The 21,344-nt window shown below is 53.0% G+C and overlaps 1 protein-coding gene across 2 annotated transcripts in view; it reads right to left on the bottom strand.

Moving 5' to 3' along the window:
• The window catches only part of PTDSS2 (phosphatidylserine synthase 2), a 42,145-nt gene extending 25,181 nt beyond the window's left edge, over window positions 1–16,964 (bottom strand). The window contains exons 1-2 of one of the 2 annotated variants that reach the window (XM_012525632.3): window positions 16,646–16,964; window positions 5,364–5,465 (exon numbers count right to left, since the gene is read on the bottom strand). In XM_012525632.3, coding sequence (XP_012381086.1) covers window positions 5,364–5,465; window positions 16,646–16,839 — 296 coding nt within the window. In that variant the 5' untranslated portion in view covers window positions 16,840–16,964. The remainder of the gene's footprint in view (window positions 1–5,363; window positions 5,466–16,645) is intronic. The other variant, XM_004459764.5, reaches the window with a different exon arrangement.
• Between the last annotated feature and the right edge of the window lie 4,380 nt (window positions 16,965–21,344).

Raw genomic sequence — 21,344 nt, 5'->3', positions numbered from 1 at the left:
CTACAATTCTATATACCTATCATTTTCCTGACATACTTTAGTTCTCTGTTTTATGTTTTTCTTTAGGTCTTTGAGCATATTTAGGACCATGGTTCGTTGGACTTACCCAGGTCAGCTAACAGGGAGGTGAGGACGGTCAACCACACCAGGGAATCGAGAGTCTACAGATATAAGCAGGAGAATGGCATCCGTCAGCCATGTGGGATCTAAGCCCCCTCTCAACTTAGAGGTGGAGTGGACATCGCCATCCCAGGGTCCGATGGAGGAATAAAATATGGACTACAGTGGACTTACTGGTATTCCACTATAGAACTACTGTGTCTCCAGCAATGGAAGAAATTGTAGCACTGATGTGGAGACAGCGGCCACGGGAGTTGCTGAGGGCAGGGAGAGGGAAGAAGAGGTGTGATATGGGGCATTTATGGGACTTGGAGTTGTCCTGAATGATATTGCAGGGACGGATGCAGGACATTATATATCCTGCCATAACCCAATGAATGGACTGGGAGAGAGTGTAAAATACAATACTATAATCCATGTGGTGCAGCAGTGCTCCAAAATGTATTCACCAAATGCAATGAATATGCCACGTGGTGAAAGAGGTTGTTGATGTGGGACGAGTGGGGGTGGTGGGGAGTGAGGTATATGGGTGTCTCTCATATTTTTAATATAACATTTTGTGTGATTCATGTATCTTTAAAAAATAAAATAAAATTTAAAAATTAATTAAAAAAAAAAAGCCTTTGGTTCCTCACGGATGCTTCCTAAAGCTTTAATCTTCTCCTTTGTGTGGGCTAACACTTCCTGTTTCTTTGTCTTTTTTGTAATCTTCTCTTGAAACCTGATCACTTTATTTTAGTGTGTTACCGCTGGAATTTAGTCTCCAAGGAATCTATTCCTTAAGCTTGTATCCAGCTAATGTTATGACAGAGCATTCCCTGAATGCCAGGAGCTAAGAGAAACGGAAAAAGGAGGAGGAAACAAAACATGATTGACTGGAAGTGCTCTCCTTCAGCTTATCCACACAAGGAGTTTAGAGAACAGCTCCAGGCCAAGGAAGAGCCCCACCCCCGCCTCTGTGCATCTGCCCAGGTGGCGCACAAACTGAGGCTCTGCCTGGTGTGTTCTACTCCAAGCAGCGACGACTGCTCGCCCAGCGTGTTCTGCAGGAGAGCTCGCGAGCGGTGCTCCACACACAGGGCCAGGCGTGGGGCACCCAGACAGATCAGGCCAGGAGTACCTGCTGCAGTGTGTGCCTCCAGAATGGGGGTCTGCTGGGAGCACAGGCTGGCTCGCCCTGAGCTGCTGGAGACCCTGCCGCTATGAGAGGTCTGTTTTTCAATCCTTCAGCTCTTTCCTGGAGATGTTTCTGCCAGTTCTTACTGGCTGTTCAAAACTTTTATGGGGTCAGAGCACTGAAGCATCCACTCTGCTGTCTCGATCTAATAGTTAAGCTGAGCCCAACTGCATCAGGTGCATTCTCCACATCTTTCTGAAGGTGGAAAGCTCATTTCCTTTTATCACTGGATAATACTCCACTACAGGAATGTCAGAGTTTGCTTATCCACTCACCTACTGAAGGACATCTTGGTTGCTTCTAGTTTGGCCACTATGAATAAAGCTTCTATAAAAATTTGAATGCAGGTGCTTGTGTGGACATTAAGTATCAACTCATTTGGGTAAATACCTACGAGTGTCATATGGCAACACTACACTTAGCTTTGTAGGATGTAGCCAGATTGTCTTCTGAAGTGACAGGACCATTCTGTGTTCCTACCAGTAGTGAATAAGAGCCCCTGTGGCTCTGCAACCTCACAGCACTTCCAGCTATTAGTGCTCTGGATTTTAGATGTTCTAGCAGGTATGGCTTTAATTTACTATTACCAGGAAGTGGACATCTACCTTATGGAGGGTCCAGGGTTTGATCCCCAGGGCCTCCTGACCTGTGTGGTGAGCTGGCCCATGTGCAGTGCTGCTGCACACAAGGAGTGCCGTGCCATGCAGGGGTGCCTCCGTGCAAGGGTGCTCCCCGCGCCAGGTGTGTGCCTCGCACGGAGAGCTGCCCTGCATGAAAAAAGCACAGCCTGCCCAGGAGTGGCGCCGCACACATGGAGAACTGATGCAGCAACAACAAAAAAAGAGATGAGTTTTCCAGTGCCGCCTCATAATGCAAGCAGAAGCAGAAGAACACACAGCAAATGGACACAGAGACCAGACAGTGGAGGGAAGGGGAGAAAAATAGATAAATCTTAAAAAAAAAATTTACCATTACCTATTGACATATGGTGTTGAGCAGCCTTCACGTGCTCAGTTGCCATCTCTATTATATCTTCTGTAGGGAGGGGTCTGTTCAGGTTTTTTTGCCCAGCTTTTCATTACGCTGTTTGTATTATTATTGAGTTTTAAGAGTTCTTTGTGTGTGCATGTATCTATTTTAAAGGTTTATTTATTTACCCCCCCCTTGTTGTTTTGCGCTCACTGTCTGCTCTCTGGATCCATCTGCTGTGTGCTCTCCGTTGTCTGCTTTCTTCTCTTGAACAAACACCGGGAACAGAACCTGGGACCACCCATGTGGGAGGGAGGGGCTCAACTGCTTGAGCCACCGCCGCTCCCTGTTTGTTGCGTCTCTCATTGTCTTTCCTCTTTGTTGCATCACCTTGTTGTGCCAGCTCACCGTGCCCGCCCATTGCGCCAGCTCACCTCCTCCAGGAGGTACCGGGAACTGAACCCTGGACCTCCCTGCGGTAGGCAGAAGCCCGATTCTTTGAGCCACACCCACGTCCTCTTCGTATATTCTGAACCGAGAACTTCATCAGGCGTGTACTTTGCAGCTGTTTCCTCCTAGTCTGAGGCTTTTCTTTTCAATCTCCTAGCAGTGTATTCCACTGAGCAATTTTTAATTTTAACAAAGTCCAACTTAGCAATTTTCTCTTGGATCGTGCTCAGTGTTGTCTCTAAATCCAAGGCCACACAGATTTTGTTTTTCTCAAGATAAAGCTTTGCGATTTACAGTTAGCTCTGTCTGTGGTCTCTTTTGTGCTGACCTTTGCGTAGGGCATAGAGCCTGCGTCAGGCTGTGCTTCTGCCCGTGGACGCCCGCGGCTCCAGCACCTCACTGAGACTCTCCCTTCTCGACGGAACTGCCTTTGGTCCCTTGTCAACTCTGTTTGTGGGGGTCCATTTCTGGCTTTCTGTTCCATTCCAGTGATCTATGTCTCTGTTCTCTTGCTAATACCACGCTCTCTTGATTCCCATCACTATAAACAGTAAGTCTTAAAATTGGGTAGTAGAGGTCCTAACACTATCATTTTTCTTCAGAACTATAATATATTACATTTCAGAATATGCTTCAAAATGTGTGAGGAGGTTTAATTCAATGATTTTGTAAGTGGAATAAAACAGGTCCCTCAGATGTGGTCAGAACACTGGAAACTACCAAAATGTCACCAACAGACAAACCAGCACACAAGCTGTGGTGCTCCGTAAAGCGAGACCAGCCGGAAGACCAGATGCCGGCTCGACACCGCAGCACGGGCGCCGCGGAACCGCCGAGCGGGGCGCAGCATGCAAAGGCGCCTGTGCTGTGCGGCTCCACCTCGAGGTGCCAGGACAGCACGGCTCACGCGCGGGAGGACACGGCGAGGAGATAATGCTGTGTGTGATGAGCTCGGAGCTGAGCCTGCATTTCAAAACTCTTTAAGCCGTTCACTTAAATTAGATACATTTTATCTTGTTTTAAGAAGAAAAACAAAGTAGCCTCCCTCAAAGTGAGGGAACCTGCTAAAGCCATAAAGAGAGGCTGAATTTGAAAGCTTAAGGAAAAGCAATTTTCTCAATTTTTAACTTTAATAATCTAAATTTTAATTTTTCTAAACAAAAGTGAAAGTCTGTTCTACACACAAGTGCCCTCAAAGACACCCAAAAACTCTCGCACAACACAAAGCAGCACACCCGAGGGACAACAGGGCGCTGGGGCGTCGGGCGGGCAGCCACGCCAGGCCTCGTGCCGGCACCACCAGGACGGGCTCCTGTTGGGGCCCGCTCTGGGGGGCAGAAGCACCCCCCCCCCCGAGTTTACTGGACGAAGCACCAGCATGTGGACAGCACAGTCCAGCACCCCCATGTGGCACTAGGAAGGACGGTGCCTTCTTGCTCCTGACGGGGGTCTAGAGGCCAGAGAACAGGGGCTCCAAGATGCCCCCAAAACACAGAAGCTCAGAGCAGAAGGGTCCCAGGGGCCAATTTATCAGCAGGCTGCGGCCATCAGGCAAGGAGCAGGACGAGCAGGCCCTGGGGATGGAAGAGGGGGTGGGGAAGGGAGGGGTGGGTCTACGCCAGGACACCAGGAACCAGAGAAGGGTGGTGAGCTGCGAAGGGGCCGCCAGGGAGGTGGGCAGGGCTCAGACCCCCGGGGTGGGGGCGCGAGCGGACCCTGCGGTTCCCGAGGCACCAGGCAGCCCTCAGAAGGCGCCTGGACCAGGAGCTGCGGGCAGAGCCTGCTGGCTAGAGCGTGCCATCCGGGCGTCACCCACACCGTGGACAGCCAGAGGGCCCGGGAGCAAGCCCACACCTGGGGCAGGGAAGAGGAGGAGCCGCTCCAGCAACGGAGGGAGGGCAGTGTCAGCCGTGGGGGTGCCAGCAGGGGCTGTCCAGGAGCCAGCGCAGGGGACCCCAAGCAGTCTGCATGCGTCTAACAGTAAGGACAGGGACAGCCCTCTTCCAAGGCAGCCTAGAAAGTTCCGCCAGAGCCTAGACCCTCCGATGGCATCATCTGACAGCAGTGCTTGACCCCCTCAGGCCATCCCACAAGAGCAGATGAGCCCTGGGGTCCTGAAGGCAGCAACGGGACCTGAAGTGCAGATGCCAAACTCCTTCTCTTGCACGCGGCTCTGGTGAGATCAGAGGCTCTCAGTCAGATGACCGCCTGAGGTCTCAGGCCCTGCCTCAAGTTTTGCCCTGAGCACCACACCGACATACAGGTCGAAAGCTGGCTGGTGGGGGACGCTGCCCGGCCGTCACAGACCCACACGTAACACTCAACCACCAGAGGTTTTTGCTTCCCATTCCAGACCCCAGAATGCAAACGCACGAGCTACAAATCACGACAGGGCAGGCCACCCACCCGCAAATCCCCGTGGCGGGGGGAAGCCACGGGGAACCGGTGCATGGGAGCCACAAAGGCCCCGCGCCCCACAAGGCAGCCCCGAGAGATGGACACGTCGGAAACGCCTTTGAGGAGGGGGCTGGCAGCCCCTGCCGGCCTTCCAGCGGGTGCTGGCGAAGGGCCGCCCTGAGCACAGAGGACCCGAGTGGCTCCAGGCCCACTGTGCGGCCGGTGCCCGCGCCCCTGGGAGGCTGGTCACCTCTTGGTGTTGTAGGCCGTGTCCTGGGGCGTCTCCTCCAGCAGGGTCACGTAGCCGAGCGCACAGGTCAGGATGAACAGCACCGTCAGCGTGTGGGCGCGCCTGAAACCAAACACAACGTCAGGGGGGACTGCCAGAGCGCGCGCGACAGGCGCCTGTGCGCATGAATACGCCTCGATAGCTCCGCCTTAGAGCCAAAATCAGGGAAGCAGATGTGGCTTGAGCGACTGGGCGCCTCTCCCGGAGAGGAGGTCCAAGGTTCAGCTCCCAGGCCCTCCTGGTGAAGGCCAGCTGGCCCGAGCGGAGAGCTGGCCCACGTGGACAGCGGACGCGGCGAGATGCAGCAGCAGCAGGAGGCAGAGGAAGGACAGTAAGAGACGCAGCAGACCAGGGAGCTGAGGAGGCCCAAGAGATTGAGCACCTCTCTCCCCGTCCGAAAGGTCCCAGGATCGGTCACTGGTGCTGCCTGAAGAGAAGACCAGCAGACTACAGAGAGCACACAGCGAGTGGACACAGAGAGAGAGCGCAAAACAATGGGGGGGAGGAATCGTCTCGTACAACACAACCGCGTGGTTCTACGTAGCGCAAAGCATCGCCTCTGGTCTTTAACTCACAGGCAAGCTGGTGGCAGGGTGTCCCCAGCCTGGGCGCACCTCGGCGCCCCTGGGCCTGAACCTGTGCTCGGGGGACCAAGGCTGCCGAGGCAGGAGCCGTGTCCCCGGGAGAGCTGCGCACAGGACAGGCGCAGGCAGTGCCCGGCCAGCCCTGTGTGGGTGAGCGCCGCAGGTTCCACGAAGCCAGTCGTGCTGGACAACGAGCCCTTCGAGTCACCGGACAACCGCGCCGGACACACCTGTGAGGGCTCCAGCCTAAGCGATGAGCGCGGAGGGACAGCCACGTCTCCTGACGTCTACGCAGGACGGCCTGGCGTGGGGCCACTGCCCGAGGAGACATGGGCTCCGGCTGTCTCCGCACCCTACTCCGGCTTTGCCTTCTGAGCCCTGAGGCGTTGGGGGGCGGCAGGCTTCTCCATCTGGCCTTGGTCCCACCCCACCCCAACAGACACCCCGCCCTTGGAAGAGGGGTGCCACCTGCCAGGGTCAGGTCCACAAGCAAGTGTGCCTGGACGTCGTCTTCAAGCATATTTCCCGTGAGTCCTAGGCACGAGGGACCCTCCGGAAACTCGGCCTCTCAGCGGACTTCAAATAGCAGAAACGGCCTGGGTTTGAGAGCGGCCGCAGTGGAGGCTGGTGAGGCGCTGCGCAGCGTTCCTCGCTCCCCGCCCTGCGCCTGGGGGCTCCAGGAGCTCAAGCTCACTGTCCACAAGCCCCGTCTCCGAGGTTCTCCCAGAGGCAGTCCTGAGGGGCACCCCCACCCCACCATGCGGCTGGCCCCGCGGGCTCCCCAGGTCCTGGGCCTCGGCTTTCAGGGCGGAGAACAAGAGGAAAAAGACTTAAGACCCCACTGGGCACCAAGAGCTTTCAGAGACGTGAAGAGCGACCAAGGCAGCCCCTCGTGGCCGTGGCCGTGTCCTAGCGCGGGCCTCGTCACGTCACCCCGTGGAGCAGGAAGCGTCCAACGTCCCAGGAAGGAGCCGTTCAGGGGGAGGGGAAGGCGCTGTCGGGGCCTGGGCGGTGGGGCGGTGCGGCCAGCTCCATCAGCTCCAAGGCGCTCCTGTGGCCTCGCGGCCTCCAGCAGAGCCCAGGACAGGGCGAGGGGCCTCAGGGGACACGGAGGAGAGCAGAGCCAACGCCAGCCCTCCTGCTATCCTCTCACCCCCCCACCTGTGCACAGGGCGCACTTGCCCTCTAGCTCGCTCCTCATCCACTCCTCCACAACCCTGCCGAGACCCACCCACGCCCACTCCTTGCAGGACCTGCAGACACAGAGACAAACCTACGGCCCTGCCTCCGTGGAACGGTGACACGGTGAGCACAGGCAGAGGCTCCCAGCACATGGCGCAGCACGAGGGTCCAAAGGGTCAGGGGAAGAGAGCCCACCTGGATGAACCCCAGGGAGGACACCTGCTCGGGGTCAGTGGACCCCAGCAGCTCCAAGCTTACTGACACGCTTTTTTTTTTTAAATATTTTTTAAAAAAATATTTCACTTCTTAAACAACATCTTTATTTTTTTTTATTTTTTATTTTTAGGAGGTACCAGGGATTGAACCTGGGACCTCACATGTGGGAGGCAGGTGCTCAACCACTAAGCTACATGTGTTCCCAATGATGCGCTTTTTTTCCCCATTATCCTCCCCCTTGCGGCTTTTTGCATGCTGCCTGCTCTCTGGTCCACTGGCCGTGCATTCTTCTGTGTCTGTATTTTTATTTATTTCCCCTCCCCCCTTGTGGCTTGCTTGCTGTCTGCTCTCTGTGTCTGTTTGCTGCGCGTTCTTCTCCATTTTTTTTGCTTGTCTCCCTTTTTGTTGCGTCACCTTGCTGACTCGGCTCTCTGCATCGTGCAGGCAAGCCTGCCTTCACAACAAGGCCCCGGAACACGAACCCAGGGCCTCCCATATGGGAGACGGGAGCCCAGCTGATTGAGCCGCAGCTGCTTCCCTCAATGATGCACTTTTACACATGCTGGGAAGCGGGCTCTCCAATGAGCAACCTTCATGCCCTGTCCCTGTAGCTTTTCCTGGCTGCCTGCAGTCCCTTATGAAAGAAAAACAGCAAAGAACTATACACAAACAAACAAGAGTAAAAAAGGAAGGGGCTGGCAAGGGTTGGGAGACGGCCGCAGAGTATGTCCTTGGCTTCCCGACATCCTACACGCTTACACCCAGTGGGTGAGGCAACTCTAGACCCATGCAGAGGCAAGTTAGCAAACCCTAATACCTGGGGAAATAGAGCAAGAACAGAGACGGGGTGCTGGGTAGGGTGGGGGTACAGTTCTAAACTCGGTGGTGCTGAAGGCCTGGCCAGGGACACCTGGGCAAGACTCGAAGGCGGAGGGAGAGTGAGCCTTGGGGAGAGCTGGGAGTCACTTCCAGACCTGCAGAGAGACGGGTGCTGGCTCAACAGAGGACCATAGAGGCCAGGGACGGCCCAGCCCTGAGCAGGGAGGGCTGCGACCCAAGACCAGCTCCCAGAGGCCGCTCGGCTGCTGTGCTGAGAGTGCATGGGGACAAGGAAAAAGCAGGAAACGGGGCACCTACGGTCACCCCAGCAAGCCCAGCAGCTGTCCAGTGTGTGTGGGACAAATTCTGGATTCATCTAGAAGGTACAGCCAACAGGGTGGGCTGCCAGATTGGAACACAAGAAGGTGCTTCTTTGAAAAGAACTAAAATCAACAGAACTTTAGGCAGACCAACAAAGAGAAGAGAGAAAGGACACAAATAACTGAAACAGTAATAAAAAGGCAGACGCTACACAGAAACAAAAATTATAAGACATTATGAACAACTGTATGCCAACAAAGTGGATAACTTAAATGAAATGGAAAAATTCCTAGAAACACACAAACTACCTACGTTGACTCAAGAAGAAACAAATTTGTCAAGAATTAATACCACTCCTGGGAAGTGGACTTGGCCCAATGGAGAGAGCGTCCGCCTACCACATGGGAGGTCCGCGGTTCAAACCCCAGGCCTCCTTGACCCGTGTGCAGCTGGCCCACGCACAGTGCTGATGCGTGCAAGAAGTGCCCTGCCACGCAGGGGCGTCCCCCGCGTAGGGGAGCCCCACGCGCAAGGAGTGCACCCCGTAAGGAGAGCCGCCCAGCACGAAAGAAAGTGCAGCCTGCTCAGGAATGGCGCCACACACATGGAGAGCTGACACAGCAAGATGACGCAACAAAAAGAAACACAGAGTCCCAGTGCCGCTGATAAGGATAGAAGCCGTCATAGAAAGAACATACAGCGAATGGACAGAGAGAGAAGACAACTGGGTGGGTGGGGGGGAATAAATTAAAATAACAACAACAACAACAAAATTCCTGCTCAAACTTTTCAAAAAACCTGAAGGAACACTACTTAACTCATTCTATGAAGTCAACATCACTCTAATACCAAAGCTAGATAAAGATACAAGAAAAGAAAATTATAGGCCAATCTAATGAATATAGATGCAAAAATCATAAACAAAATACTTGCAAATCGAATCCAACAGCAAACTGAAATAATCATACACCATGATCAAGTGGGTTTTACTGCAAGGTAGTTCAACACAAGGAAATCAATTAATATAATATATTACATTAGCAAATCAAAGGGGAAAACCACATGATTATCTCCATTGATGCAGAAAAGACTTTCGATGAATTCCAGCACCCCTTCTTGATAAAAACACTCAGAAAACTAGGAACAGAAGGGAACTTCCTCAACATGGTAAAGGGCATCTATGAAAAACCCACAGCTAACACCATCCTCAATGATTACAGACTGAAAGTTTTCCCTCTCAGATCTGGAACAAGACAAGAATGTCCACTGTTACCACTGTTATTTAAGACTGTACTGGAAATTCTAGCCAGAACAATTATGCAAGAGAAAGAAATAAAAGGCAAATTGGAAAGGAAGAAGGTAAACTTCCCTTTTTAAGATGAGATGATCCTATATATAGAAAATCCAAAAAAACCCACAACAAAGCTACTAGAGCTGATATACAAATTCAGCGAAGTGATGTACTAGAGCAACACCCAAAAATCAGTAGTGCTTCTACACATTAGTAATGAACAATCTGAAAAACTTGAGAAAAAATTCCATTTACAACAGCAACGAAAAGAATCAAATATCTAGGAATAAATTAACCATGGATACAAAGGACTTACACACAGAAACCTACAGAACTTTGTTAAAAGAAATCAAAGAAGATCTAAATAAATGGAAGGACATTCGTGTACATAGACTGGAAGAGTAAATATTGTTATGATGTCAACTCAACACAAAATGATTTACAGATGCAACACAATCCCAATCAAAATTCCAACCGCCTACTTTGCAGAAATGGAAATGCCAATCATCAGATTTCTTCAGAAAGGCAAGGGGCCCCATGCAGCAAAAAACATCTTGAAAAAGAATGAACTCCTGACTTTAAAATTCATTACAGAGCTAGTGGTCAAAACGGCACGGTACTGGCACAGAAGCAGACATACACACCAGTGGAACTGAGCTGAGAGCTGGAAGCACAGCCTCGCATCTATGGCCAACTGGCGTCTGTGTGAAGTACTAGGGACTGAGCCCGGGACCTCGTGTGTGGGAAGCCGGCACTCAACCACTGAGCCACACTGGCACCCGAGTTGGTTTTCTCATTTGCTTCTTGTTGTTTCTCTCTGTCTCTGAGTCAGTGGGGACCAAACCCAGGACCTCTCATGAGGGAAGGTGGCACTCAACCATTTGAGCCATATCCACCTGCCCCAACTGATTTTTGACAAGGCTGCCAAGTCCACCCAATGGAGAAAGAACAGCCTCTTCAACAAATGGTGTGAGGTGAACTGGGTGTCCACATGAAAAAGAATGACGGATGACTCCCATCTCACACCATTTTAAAAAATAAACTCAAAATGGATCAAAAACCTACATATAAGAACCAGGACTGTAAAATTTCTAGGAGAAAACAGAGGAAGCACCTTCAGGACCTTGTGTTAGTCAATGGTTTCTTAGACTTTACACCAAAAGCATAAAAACCACATGAAAATAGAGGTAAATGGGATTTCATCAAAAGTAAAAACTGCTGAGCATGAAGGGGCATTAGCAAGAAAGTGAAAAGACAACCTAAAGAGTGGGAGAAAATATTTGGAAACTATGTATCTGATGAGAGATTTATATAGTTTATATAAAGAACTCCTATAACAACAAAAAAAGATAAACAATCCAATAAAAAAAACCTAGAATTTGAATAGACATCTTTTTTTTTCTATTCCTTTTTAAAATTTCAATCCCCTCCCCACCGCCGGTTGTCTGCTCTGTGTCCATTCACTATGTGTTCTGTGTCCGCTTGCATTCTCGTCAGCGGCACCGGGAATCTTTGTCTCTTTTTCGATGCACCACCTTGCTGCGGCAGTTCTCCATGTGTGCGGCGCCACTTCCGGGCAGGCTGTGCTTTCTTCGCACGGGGCAGCTCTCCTTATGGGGTGCACTCCTTGTGCGTGGGGTTCCCCTACACGGGAGAACCCCTGTATGGCATGGCACTCCTTCTGCACAGAAGCACTGCGCGTGGGCCAGCTTCACTAGACGGGTCAGGAGGCCCTGGGTTTGAACCTTGGACCTCCCATGTGGTAGACGGACTGAGTCAAATCCACTTCCCAAAACAGACATTTCTTCAAAGAACATATTCAAATGGCCAGTAACTATATGAAAAGATGCTCAACACCATTATCCATTAGAGAAATGCAAATTAAAACTACGATGATATAACACTACACACCCACTGGGGTGGCAATTATTTAAAAAACTGAAAATAACATTGCAAAGATACAGAGAAACAGGAACCCTCGTACATCGTTGGTGGGAATGCAAAATGGTGCAGCCACTGTGGAAAAAAGTTCGGTAATTCCTTAGAAAATTTAGCATAGAATTGCCATATGACTGGCATTATGCTCCTAGGTAAACACCCCAAAGAACTGAAAGCAGGGACTTGAACAGATATGTGTACACCAATGTTTACTGCAGCATTATCCACACTATCGAAAAGCTGGAAGCAACTTGAATGATAAGCAAAATGTGGTCTATCTACAGTGGAATACTATTCACTGGTAAAAAGAAGCGAAGTGCTGGTACATGCTACAACCTGGGATAATGCTAAAGACATGATGTTGAGTGAAATAATCCAGATGTAAAAGGACAAATATGGCATGATTTTCTTTTACGAAATACTTATAATAAGCAAATTCAGAGACATAAAGCAGAACAGCTGTCTCCAAAGGTACAGGGAAGGAGGGGTGATTGCTAAGAGTATGAGTCTTAGTTTAGTTAATGCAAACAGTCTGGAAATAGTGGTAAAAGTTACTCAGCATTGTGAATGTAGTTAATGTCAAAGAACTGTCCACTTAAAAATGGATAAAATTATTTTTATGTTACATATATTTTACTACAATTAAAAATAACTCTTTAAAAAATGGGCAAAAGACTTGAATAGACATTTCTCCAAAGAGGATAAACAAATGGCCAAAAGCACAAGAAAAGATGCTCAACATCATTAGCCATTAGGGAATGCAGTAACAATCAGATACCATTTCACCCACTGGAATGATATTTATTAAAAATAACAGGGGGAAGCAGATTTGGCAAAACTGATAGAGTGTCTGCCTACCACATGGGAGGTCTGGGGTTCAAACCCAGGGCCTCCTGACCCATGTGGTACGCTGGCCCATGCACAGTGCTGATGCGCGCAAGAAGTGTCCTGCCACGCAGGGGTGTCCCCCACATAGGGGAGCCCCACGTGCAAGGAGTGCTCCCATAAGGAGAGCTGCCCCATGTGAAAAAAGCGCAGCCTGCCCAGGAGTGGCGCCGCACACACGGAGAGCTGACGCAGCAAGATGATGCAACAAAAAGAGACACAGATACAGATTTCTGGTGCCGCTGACAAGAATACAAGCAAACACAGAAGAACACACAGCAAATGGACACAGAGAACAGACAACTGGCGGGGGGAAGGGGAGAAAAATAAATAAAAATAAATCTGTAAAAATAAATAAATAACAGGGAAGTGGAGGTGGCTCAAGCCATTGGGCACCTCCCTCCCAAATAGGAGGTCCTGGTTTCAGTTCTCCATGCCTCCTAAAAAGATGAGCACACAACGCGCAAACACAAAGCAGACCATGAGCATACACGGGGTGGGGGTGGGGGATAAATAAAAAAATAAATCTTAAAAAAAAAATAACAAGGAGTTGGAGAAACAGGAACACTCATTCATTATTGGTGAGAATGTAATATGGTGCTGGGGAGCGGATGTGACTCAAGCAGCTGAGCACCTGCTTCCCACACGGGAGGTCCTGGGTTCGGTCCCTGGTGCCTCCTTAAAAAAAACAAAAACAAAGAAGCAAAACAATCAAAGAAAACAACTAGGGTGGCCAATGTGGCTCAGTGGTTGAGTGCCAGACTCCCACACATAAGGTCCCAGGTTTAATTCCCTGTACCACAAAAAAATAAAAATAAAAAAGTAAAATGGTGCAGCCACTGTGGAAAAGTTTGGCAGTTCTTTGGAAAGTTAAATATAGAATCACCACGTGACCCAGCAACCTAGGTATATACCCAAAAGAATTGAAAGCAGGGACTCAAATAGATACTTGCACACCAATGTTCATAGCAGCGTTATACACAATAGCCAAAAGGTAGAAACAACCCATGTTCATCAACAGATGTGTAGATGAACAAGATGTAATATATCCATACAGCAGAATATTATTTAGCTGGTGAAAAGGAATGAAGCTGTGATACATGGAACAACATGATTGGGCCCTAAAGACATACTGTTGAGTGAAATAAGCCAGACACAAAAGGACAAACATTGCAGATCCCACTGGCATGAAATAATTAGAAAAGCAGATTCTTAAGAATCAGAAACTAGAATACAGATGACCAAGGGCCAGAGCAGGGGTAGGGAATGGGAAGTTAATGCTTAAACTGTACAATTTCTGTTTGGAGTGATGGAAAAGTTTTGGTAATGGACAGTGCTGATGGTAGCACAATACTGTGAGTGTAATTAATAACACTGAACTATATATTTGAATGTGGTTAAGAGGGGAAGTTTAGGATTGTATATATGTTACTAAAATTTAAAAAACAAGAAAAACAGAACTGTAAAATGTAGACCACAGTTAATGGCACTATTAATATTCTTTCATCAATTGTAACAAAGATAAACCTATTAACAAGGTTTTAATAATGAGGAAGGTATATGGGAACTGTATATTCTGCATAATTTTTCAGGAAATTTCTAACTTCTCTAATAAGTGTGTGTGTGTGTATATATATATATACACGCACACACACATATATACATTTTTTATTTTTAAACAAAATAAAAAGACAGTAAGGCAGCAATGCCCTTCAGGTAAAAGTAAGTAATTCTTACAGGCAGGCATTTGATAGCCTGCTGTAAAGAAATGTGATGCTCCTTCTCCTGTAAGGTAAGAGAAGGTCCAACAGGAAGCCAAGCTCCTCTGCAGCCCACCACAGACCAGCCAGCCTGTTTCCAGGGAGTGCACAACTCTGTACCTTTCATGGGAAAAAGTCCACCCTCAGGAGACCCGCTGCGGGGGGGGGGGTAACCTGTGACATCCCCTCTCCTGGGAAGACTTCCAGCCCTAACAGCAATAGCCACAAGTAGGCCCTGTTACAGCCAGGAGTCTGGACATTTGCATCCTAACTGGACCAAGAATTCCTCGTGGGCGGTCCTGCTCACGTGCAGCACTAAGTCTGAGAAATCGGCACCACCTGTAAGGCTCCTGCTCCTCCCCGGGAACTACTGCCTAGCTTCTGATGGCTCTGCATCCCTTCTGCAAGCAAGGTTTGTGTCTTCAGAAGTTCCGGGCTGGGCCAGATTTAAGCTTCTTTAGTTCTCTGCTGTATCCCCTAGTAACCCTAACCCAGCAGGGTCCCCAAATGCGTGCTGACAGGAGGCACCACCCACATAGACCTCAGCAGTCACCAGTCAGGAGGCGGAGGCCTCCCTTCCCCCCGTGGAATCACTCAGGACAGCCTACCTGGGCAGGACCCTCATGGAGAGGACTGACCCTGGGCTAGGAAGCTGGCCCCATGGGCCAGGACCAGCTCTGGGACCACCAGAGCACATCATCTTCCTAAAAAGGGCACAGCCAGTGACGCCCACTGGACCAGATGCAGAGCTGCCTGCTGCCCAAACCTTCCTTCCCACCGCTTTCACCATCCCTCAAGCCTTTGTCTCCACTTATAAGCCAAGGAAGAGCATAGCCCACATGCACGTCTCCCTCTGCAGTCTGTCTTGGTGGCACCTTCTCCTCAAGTCGGGTTACCTCCCCAACAGCCTCTCTCTGCTCTCTGACACAACTCAGTCTCTTAAGTCCATGCCTGTCTCTCCTTGAGCTTTCTCGGGGCAGAGGCCATGTCTAATTCACCTCTGAGCCCCAAGGCCAACCACTCAAATGCTGTCAGTGATTTTTCCTTCAGCTGTATAGGAACCTGGCATTCAGCAGGAAACAAGAGCCCGAAGGCCCCTCCTCTCATGAAGTATACATTCTAGTCTATGACTTCTGTGAATTAGGGAGGTTTACCAATAAGGAAAGAGAAGCTCAGAAAGGCCAAGGGACTGCCCAAGGTCAGAGAGCCAGCTGGCGAAGGAGTCACGTCCCGACACAGTCAGTCCAGGTTTCCCAGCCCCTCAAGCACAGAAGCACCACACTCCCTGTGGGAAAGCAAGAGAACAAACTCTGGAAGGCCTTAAGCTGCTCCTGCAGGCCTCGAACTCCCCCCATCCCCATTAGCAGCAGAGGGGGGCTGACAACCTGGCCCCAAGGCTTAGCTGAGACTGAGCTGTAGGGGGAGGGGGGGAGAGCTGACCTGGCAAGGGCAACTGAGGAGAGAGAGGGCCTCTGCTCTACCAACATTTATTAAACTCCTGGCTCACAGTAAGGAGGAGAGTCGTGGCAGTTATTACTACATGCTGGAGGCATGGGGGCAGATCTAAGATAATTTCATATACCTGTGCAAATACTGTGAAGAAATCAGAGCGAGATAACAGGATGGGAAGACAGGGATGCATTTTAGATAGGCAGGTCAGAAAACCTTTCTGAGGTGACTTTTAAGCCAGGTCCTTCCAAGAGAGGGAGATGGGGGAAGGAGACAGGTGTTGGAGAGAGCGCCGGGCGACGTGGGAGGAAACAGCAATCCCTCTCCCCCGCCCATGAGCAGAGAAACAAGGCAGGGGGCCTTTCTGGAAAGACGGACACAGTGTGGCACACGGGGTCTGGGCCCACCCGGTGGGCGGAGGGATGTCTGCGGAGAACCTGTGGGGCGAGCGCCGGCTCCGAGGTGGGAGCAGGGACCCCGAGAGGCTCGTGTCGGAAAGGCGCAGAGTTGGACGCCCGGAGAGGGTGCTGGTGCCGCGGAGGAGGGGGTATGTCCCGGGCCCCCCGGAGCTCTGGGAGCCTCCGCCGCACCCCAACTCCGCGGGGCGGGGAGAGAGAGAAGGCGGGTCGCCGGCCCGTCGCGGGACCCGGGAACCAGGCGTCGGCCACGCCCCTCGCAACCCCGGCCCCCGGCCCCGCAGCCGGGAAGGGCGCTCTCGGAACAGACCCCAGCCCGGCGGGACAGGGTCCGCAGGCGCAGGGCGCGCGGGTGCCTGCCCGCGCCGCGCCCGCCCCTCACCAGAAGAAGGTGTTGGTGCCGTCGTCGTAGACCTCGGACTCGGTGCTTCGGCGGCCCACGCCCGGCCCGGGGCGCTCCCCCACCGCCGGCCCCGCCCGCGGGCCGCCAGGCGGCTCCTCCAGCGAGGCCTTGCCCGCGGGCGCCGGGGACCCCGGCCGCAGTCCCCCGGCGCCCCTGCGCTCGCCCCTCCGCATGGCGCCGCGGCTCCGAGCCGCTCCGCTCGGCGCTTTGACCCCACGCACGCCGGGTCACCGGCGAGAGCACGCGCCGCGCACGCCGCGGAGAGCGCCGGGAAGGGGTCGGGCGCCCGCTCGGCGGGGTCTCAGGAGAGCGGGGCCGGCGCCGGCCCGCAAAGGGTGTGCGGTGCATTGTGGGGCGCGTAGGCGGGCGCCGCGCCGCACGCTGGGCCTCGTAGTCGCGTCGACGCGCGCCAGGAGCAGTGCTTGCTGGGAAGGATGCCGCCTGGTTACTAGGTAACCGGAGCCCGCAGGCGCGGCGGGCGTGGCCTCCCGGGCGCAGCTGCGGGAGCGAGCGGCGTTTCCACCCTCCGGGTCGTGGCGCGCGGAATCACGGCCCCCACGCGGCCTGATCTTAGCCTTTCGACCCCCTGTCCCTTCCGAACGCGAGCCCCCGGCCGCGTCCTTGGAGCATCCCGTGCGGTCGAATGGGAGCCCTGACCGCCCCGCGTGGGCCCGGCGTCTGGTGTCCCCTTGGGGCGCTTGGTGACCCTCCGCGCCGCGTGGGACCGACCCATGCCCGGAGGAGTTTTAGCCTATCAGGTCGCCCCCTGGCCGGCGCGGCCTTTTTTCGCGGAGTGGCCAGAATGGAAAGGCCGTGGATGATTTGGTTGACTCCCAAAGAAGACCCAGCAAAATAAAATACTCGTCCGTAGCCGCTTTTGAAAACAACCCGGCACGTCCTCAAAGGGTTAAACACAGAATTACCCTATGACCCAGCAATGCCCCTCCTAGGCCTATTGAAAAGGGGTGTTCGGGCAAAAACGTGTGCACCGGGGTTGTTAGCAGCATTGTTCGTCCCCGCCGAAAGGTGGAAATAGCCCAGTGGATACACGACCCATCACACGCGCACAGCGCGGTGTCATTCAGCCACTGGGAGTGAAGCACTGACATTTTCCAACAAGGGTGCTCCAAGAAACCAGACTCGGAGGATCACATGCTATATGACTCCTTTTGCGTGAGATGTCTGGACAGACAGTGCCTTAGTGGTTTCTTAGGGCTGGGGGAGATGGGGGGAAAGGAGGCGACAGCCAAAGGGTACAGCTTTTCTTTGGGGGATGATGAAAATGTTCTAAAATTGACTGGTTGTTGCAGGTATCTATGAAACTACCAAAGCACGCCCTGGAGTGTCCTGGATGGATTGTATGTATGTGAATAGTACCTCAATGAAGCTATTAAATGCATACAGACAGTGATGTATTTACCTGAGTTTCCTGCACAGGGTGGAGCAGGACCCTGGGCCTCAGCCCCCAGCAGGACAAACCCATCAGGCACACTGGGCACCGAGGTGGCTGTCCGGCCTTCCTGGGCCTGGCTGCTGCCCAGTGCCTGAGCCATGCCCTGGCCCTGATCCTGTCCGCTCGGGGTGGCCTTGTGGCCAGGGCAGCCAGCTTTGCTGTGGCCTTCCTCGGTGGGTGGAAATGGGCCAGGCTCTGGGCTCCATCCTGAAGGCCGTAGGGCAGCACGGTGCGATCTCAAGGAGGAGAGACCCCCGCTGCACTGTGCGAGCCCCGGAGTGCACGGTCCCCACGGCTGCAGCCCGTGCACTGGCGCAGAGGGTCCGCTTTGCCTGGAGGAAGCTAGGAGCAGGAAGCGGCCCCCAAAGAAGGCCAGCCCTGGGCCACCGCATCTTTCTAGCAAGCCCGGCACAGGCCTACATCCCGCCTCTCCTGCTCGGCCCGAGCCGCCTTCCGGGGCCCTTCTCAGGTCCTCTTCTCGCATGCCAGCCTTGGCGCTCACAGCCTGGCACCGTCTCGGTGGCGCCGGGTCCTGTTGCTGCACAGAGCAGGGCCACCGCCGCCTGTCCAGGGCGGACAGGCTGGGCTCTGGAGCAGAGATGCACCGGCCCCACTGAGGTCCCTGGTGCCGCGGGACAGTGCGCAGGGCGCTGCCTCTGCCGCGCGCTCAGGGAGGGCTCCCCCTGCAGGTTGGGGGAAGCGCAGGTAGGGGAGAGGGTGGGGCCTGGGGGGGGCGTGCCAGACCGCTGCCGCTCTGGACACGCGCCAGCCTCTTCACCACCGCTGTGAGCCTCATCTGGGGCACAGGTTAGGGGGCCCCGCGCCCAGCTCCCGCCCTCCCCCTGCAGCTCTGGGCCTCTCCCCTGAACCCCTCACTTTGCAGGTGGATCCGGCCTCCGCCCCGACCCCTCGGGCAAGCCTTGCGATGCCAGGGCCAGGGCTGGAGCAGGGAGAGGCGAGGGCATGTAAGAAGACTCGCGGGTTTTGGCGCAGGTGGTCCAGGGGCATGTGAGCTCGTGGGAGGGGAGAGGCAGTGACAGCTTTGGGGACATGCAGGGTGCCCAGGGGCAGATGGACCTGCGGGTCTCCCACCTGGGAACCTTCCTCAGATGCCAGCAAGATGCCCCGGGGTACTGGAGGTGAGCAGGGCCCTGGCGCAGGGAGGTGCTGGTGGCTGTAGGGCTAGAGCCGGGGCCAAAGGCGTGGCCGGGGCGAGTTCAATTAGCTGCTTTCCAGGTGGTGACCAGTGAAAATGTGTGGCCTAAACACTTTTCAGACGTACCTCACAGGGAAGGGAGAGGGAGCGCGGTACAGGGACAGTCCCCCATTTTCCTTTGGAAACCAGTTTCTGCAGATGGGTAGGTCTGTGGAGGCAATTACAGGCACCTCCTCTCCACCCACACCCGCCCCATCAGGGCGATGGACAGACCTTGGAACTGGCCTGGGTGGTGAGCTCAGCCGAGAGGGTGAGAGGGCAGTTTGCTCTGCTCAGAAGCGGAAGCATCGGCCGCTGCCTGCTGGGCTAGGCGCTTTGAAGGGGCAAGCAGGTGTTGCAGCAGCAGGGAGACGGCTGCCAGGACTCCAGGACACCAGGTCCCTCCCTGCTGCCGGGGTGACAGGCCAGGACAGAGGAGCTGGGAGAGGGCAGGGCTGCCCCCTGCCCAGACAGGCTCAGCTGAGAGGTGGGACCCAGAGGCTCAGGCCAGAGCCAGCGCGTGGACAGGACCGTGGAGAGGGCAGGTTCTGGAGGCACCGATCCAGCTGGCCGCAGTGCCAGTGCCCTCAGCTGACGCCACAGCACCTTTGGCCCTCGTCAAGTGCAGATTCCCGAGGAACTGGGGCGAGGGCGTCCGCCCAGGGGCCGTGCCTGGCCTGCCTGCGGGATTCCACCCGCTCTTTTTCATTCTGACCTCCTCCGAGGTGGCTGGACCCCGGCTAAGAAGGTCCTGGAGAAGGCGGGAGGGGCCTGCCCTGCTGCACTTTGGCCTTCAGGCCCTGGAGGAGGAAGGAGGAGCCGGTCCAGAGTCCACCTGCAGGGCCGCCCATGTCTCAGGCAGGGCTCTCTGCCCCGGAGAGCAGGGAGAGGACAGTGCAGGAGGCCAGGCGGCACTCACCCTCGGTCTGGGCACGAAGGCCAGGGAGCAAGGCTGGGCCTGGCGAGGAAAGTTTAGGGTAGAACAAAACTTTAAAAATGCAAAATGAGAAAAAGCAAAATTCCACCATCCATAGTTTATACTGTTAAGGAACTGTGAATACAAAATTCTATATCTATTCTTCCAATATTTTATGCATTTTAACTTAGTTGAAATAAATTTTTCATACATTTAAGATTTATTTTTTTAAATTTATTACCCTCTCTTGCTGCTTGCTCTCACTGTCTGCTCTGTGTCCATTGGCTGTGTGCTTCTGTGTCTATTTGTTTCTCTTCTCATCGTCTCTTTACAAGGCGCTAGGAACTAATCCTGCAACCTTCTGACCTGGAGAGAGAGGCACTCAATTGCTTGAGCCACCTCAGGTCCCTGGTTTGTTGTGTCTCTCATTGTCTTTCCTCTGTGTCTCTTTTTTGTTGCTTCATCAGCTCTCCACGTGGGCCAGCTCTCTGCATGGGTCAGCTTACCATCACCAGAGGGCCCTGGGAATCGAACCCAGGACCTCAAGTGACCTCCAATCACTTGAGCCACATCCACTTCCCTTTTTATACATTTTTTTGTACACTTTGTTTCATTTAACAGTATAATGTAAGCACTCTCCCATGTTCTCACAAACTCTTTAAAGCATAGTTTTTCATGGCTACATAATCAGCATATGAAAATACCACATTTGTTCAGACATTTCTCTCTTATCGGTCATTTAGGTTGCTTACAATTTTTGTTGTTATAATATTTGCTGCAATGGACATGCACATATTTCATTATTTATAATTTTCTTTCTTAGGATGGTTTCCAAGAAATGAAGTTCATGGACCAAAATATAAACTATTTTAAGGCTTTCGATGCTCATGGCTGAATTAATTTCCTAAAGGGCTGTGCCTGTTTCCTCTCCGGGAAGGGCTGGCTGGACTTTCCCTTCCCGTGGTTTCCTAGAGGCACAAGGAGCTTCCGCTGTGGGCGGGGTGGGCTGCGGCCTCCTTGCCTTCCTCTGCCCAGAAGCTGGAAGCACCACCCTTGTCCACAGGCTTGGTCCTGGGCGCTGGCCTAACGTGGGTTCCCTCGGCGTGAGGGCCAT

This window comes from Dasypus novemcinctus, chromosome 10 (genome assembly GCF_030445035.2).
Source record: "Dasypus novemcinctus isolate mDasNov1 chromosome 10, mDasNov1.1.hap2, whole genome shotgun sequence".
NCBI lineage: Eukaryota > Metazoa > Chordata > Mammalia > Cingulata > Dasypodidae > Dasypus > Dasypus novemcinctus.
The sequence above is the reverse complement of the archived record's forward strand: the minus strand, read 5'-3'. Positions and strand labels throughout refer to the sequence as shown.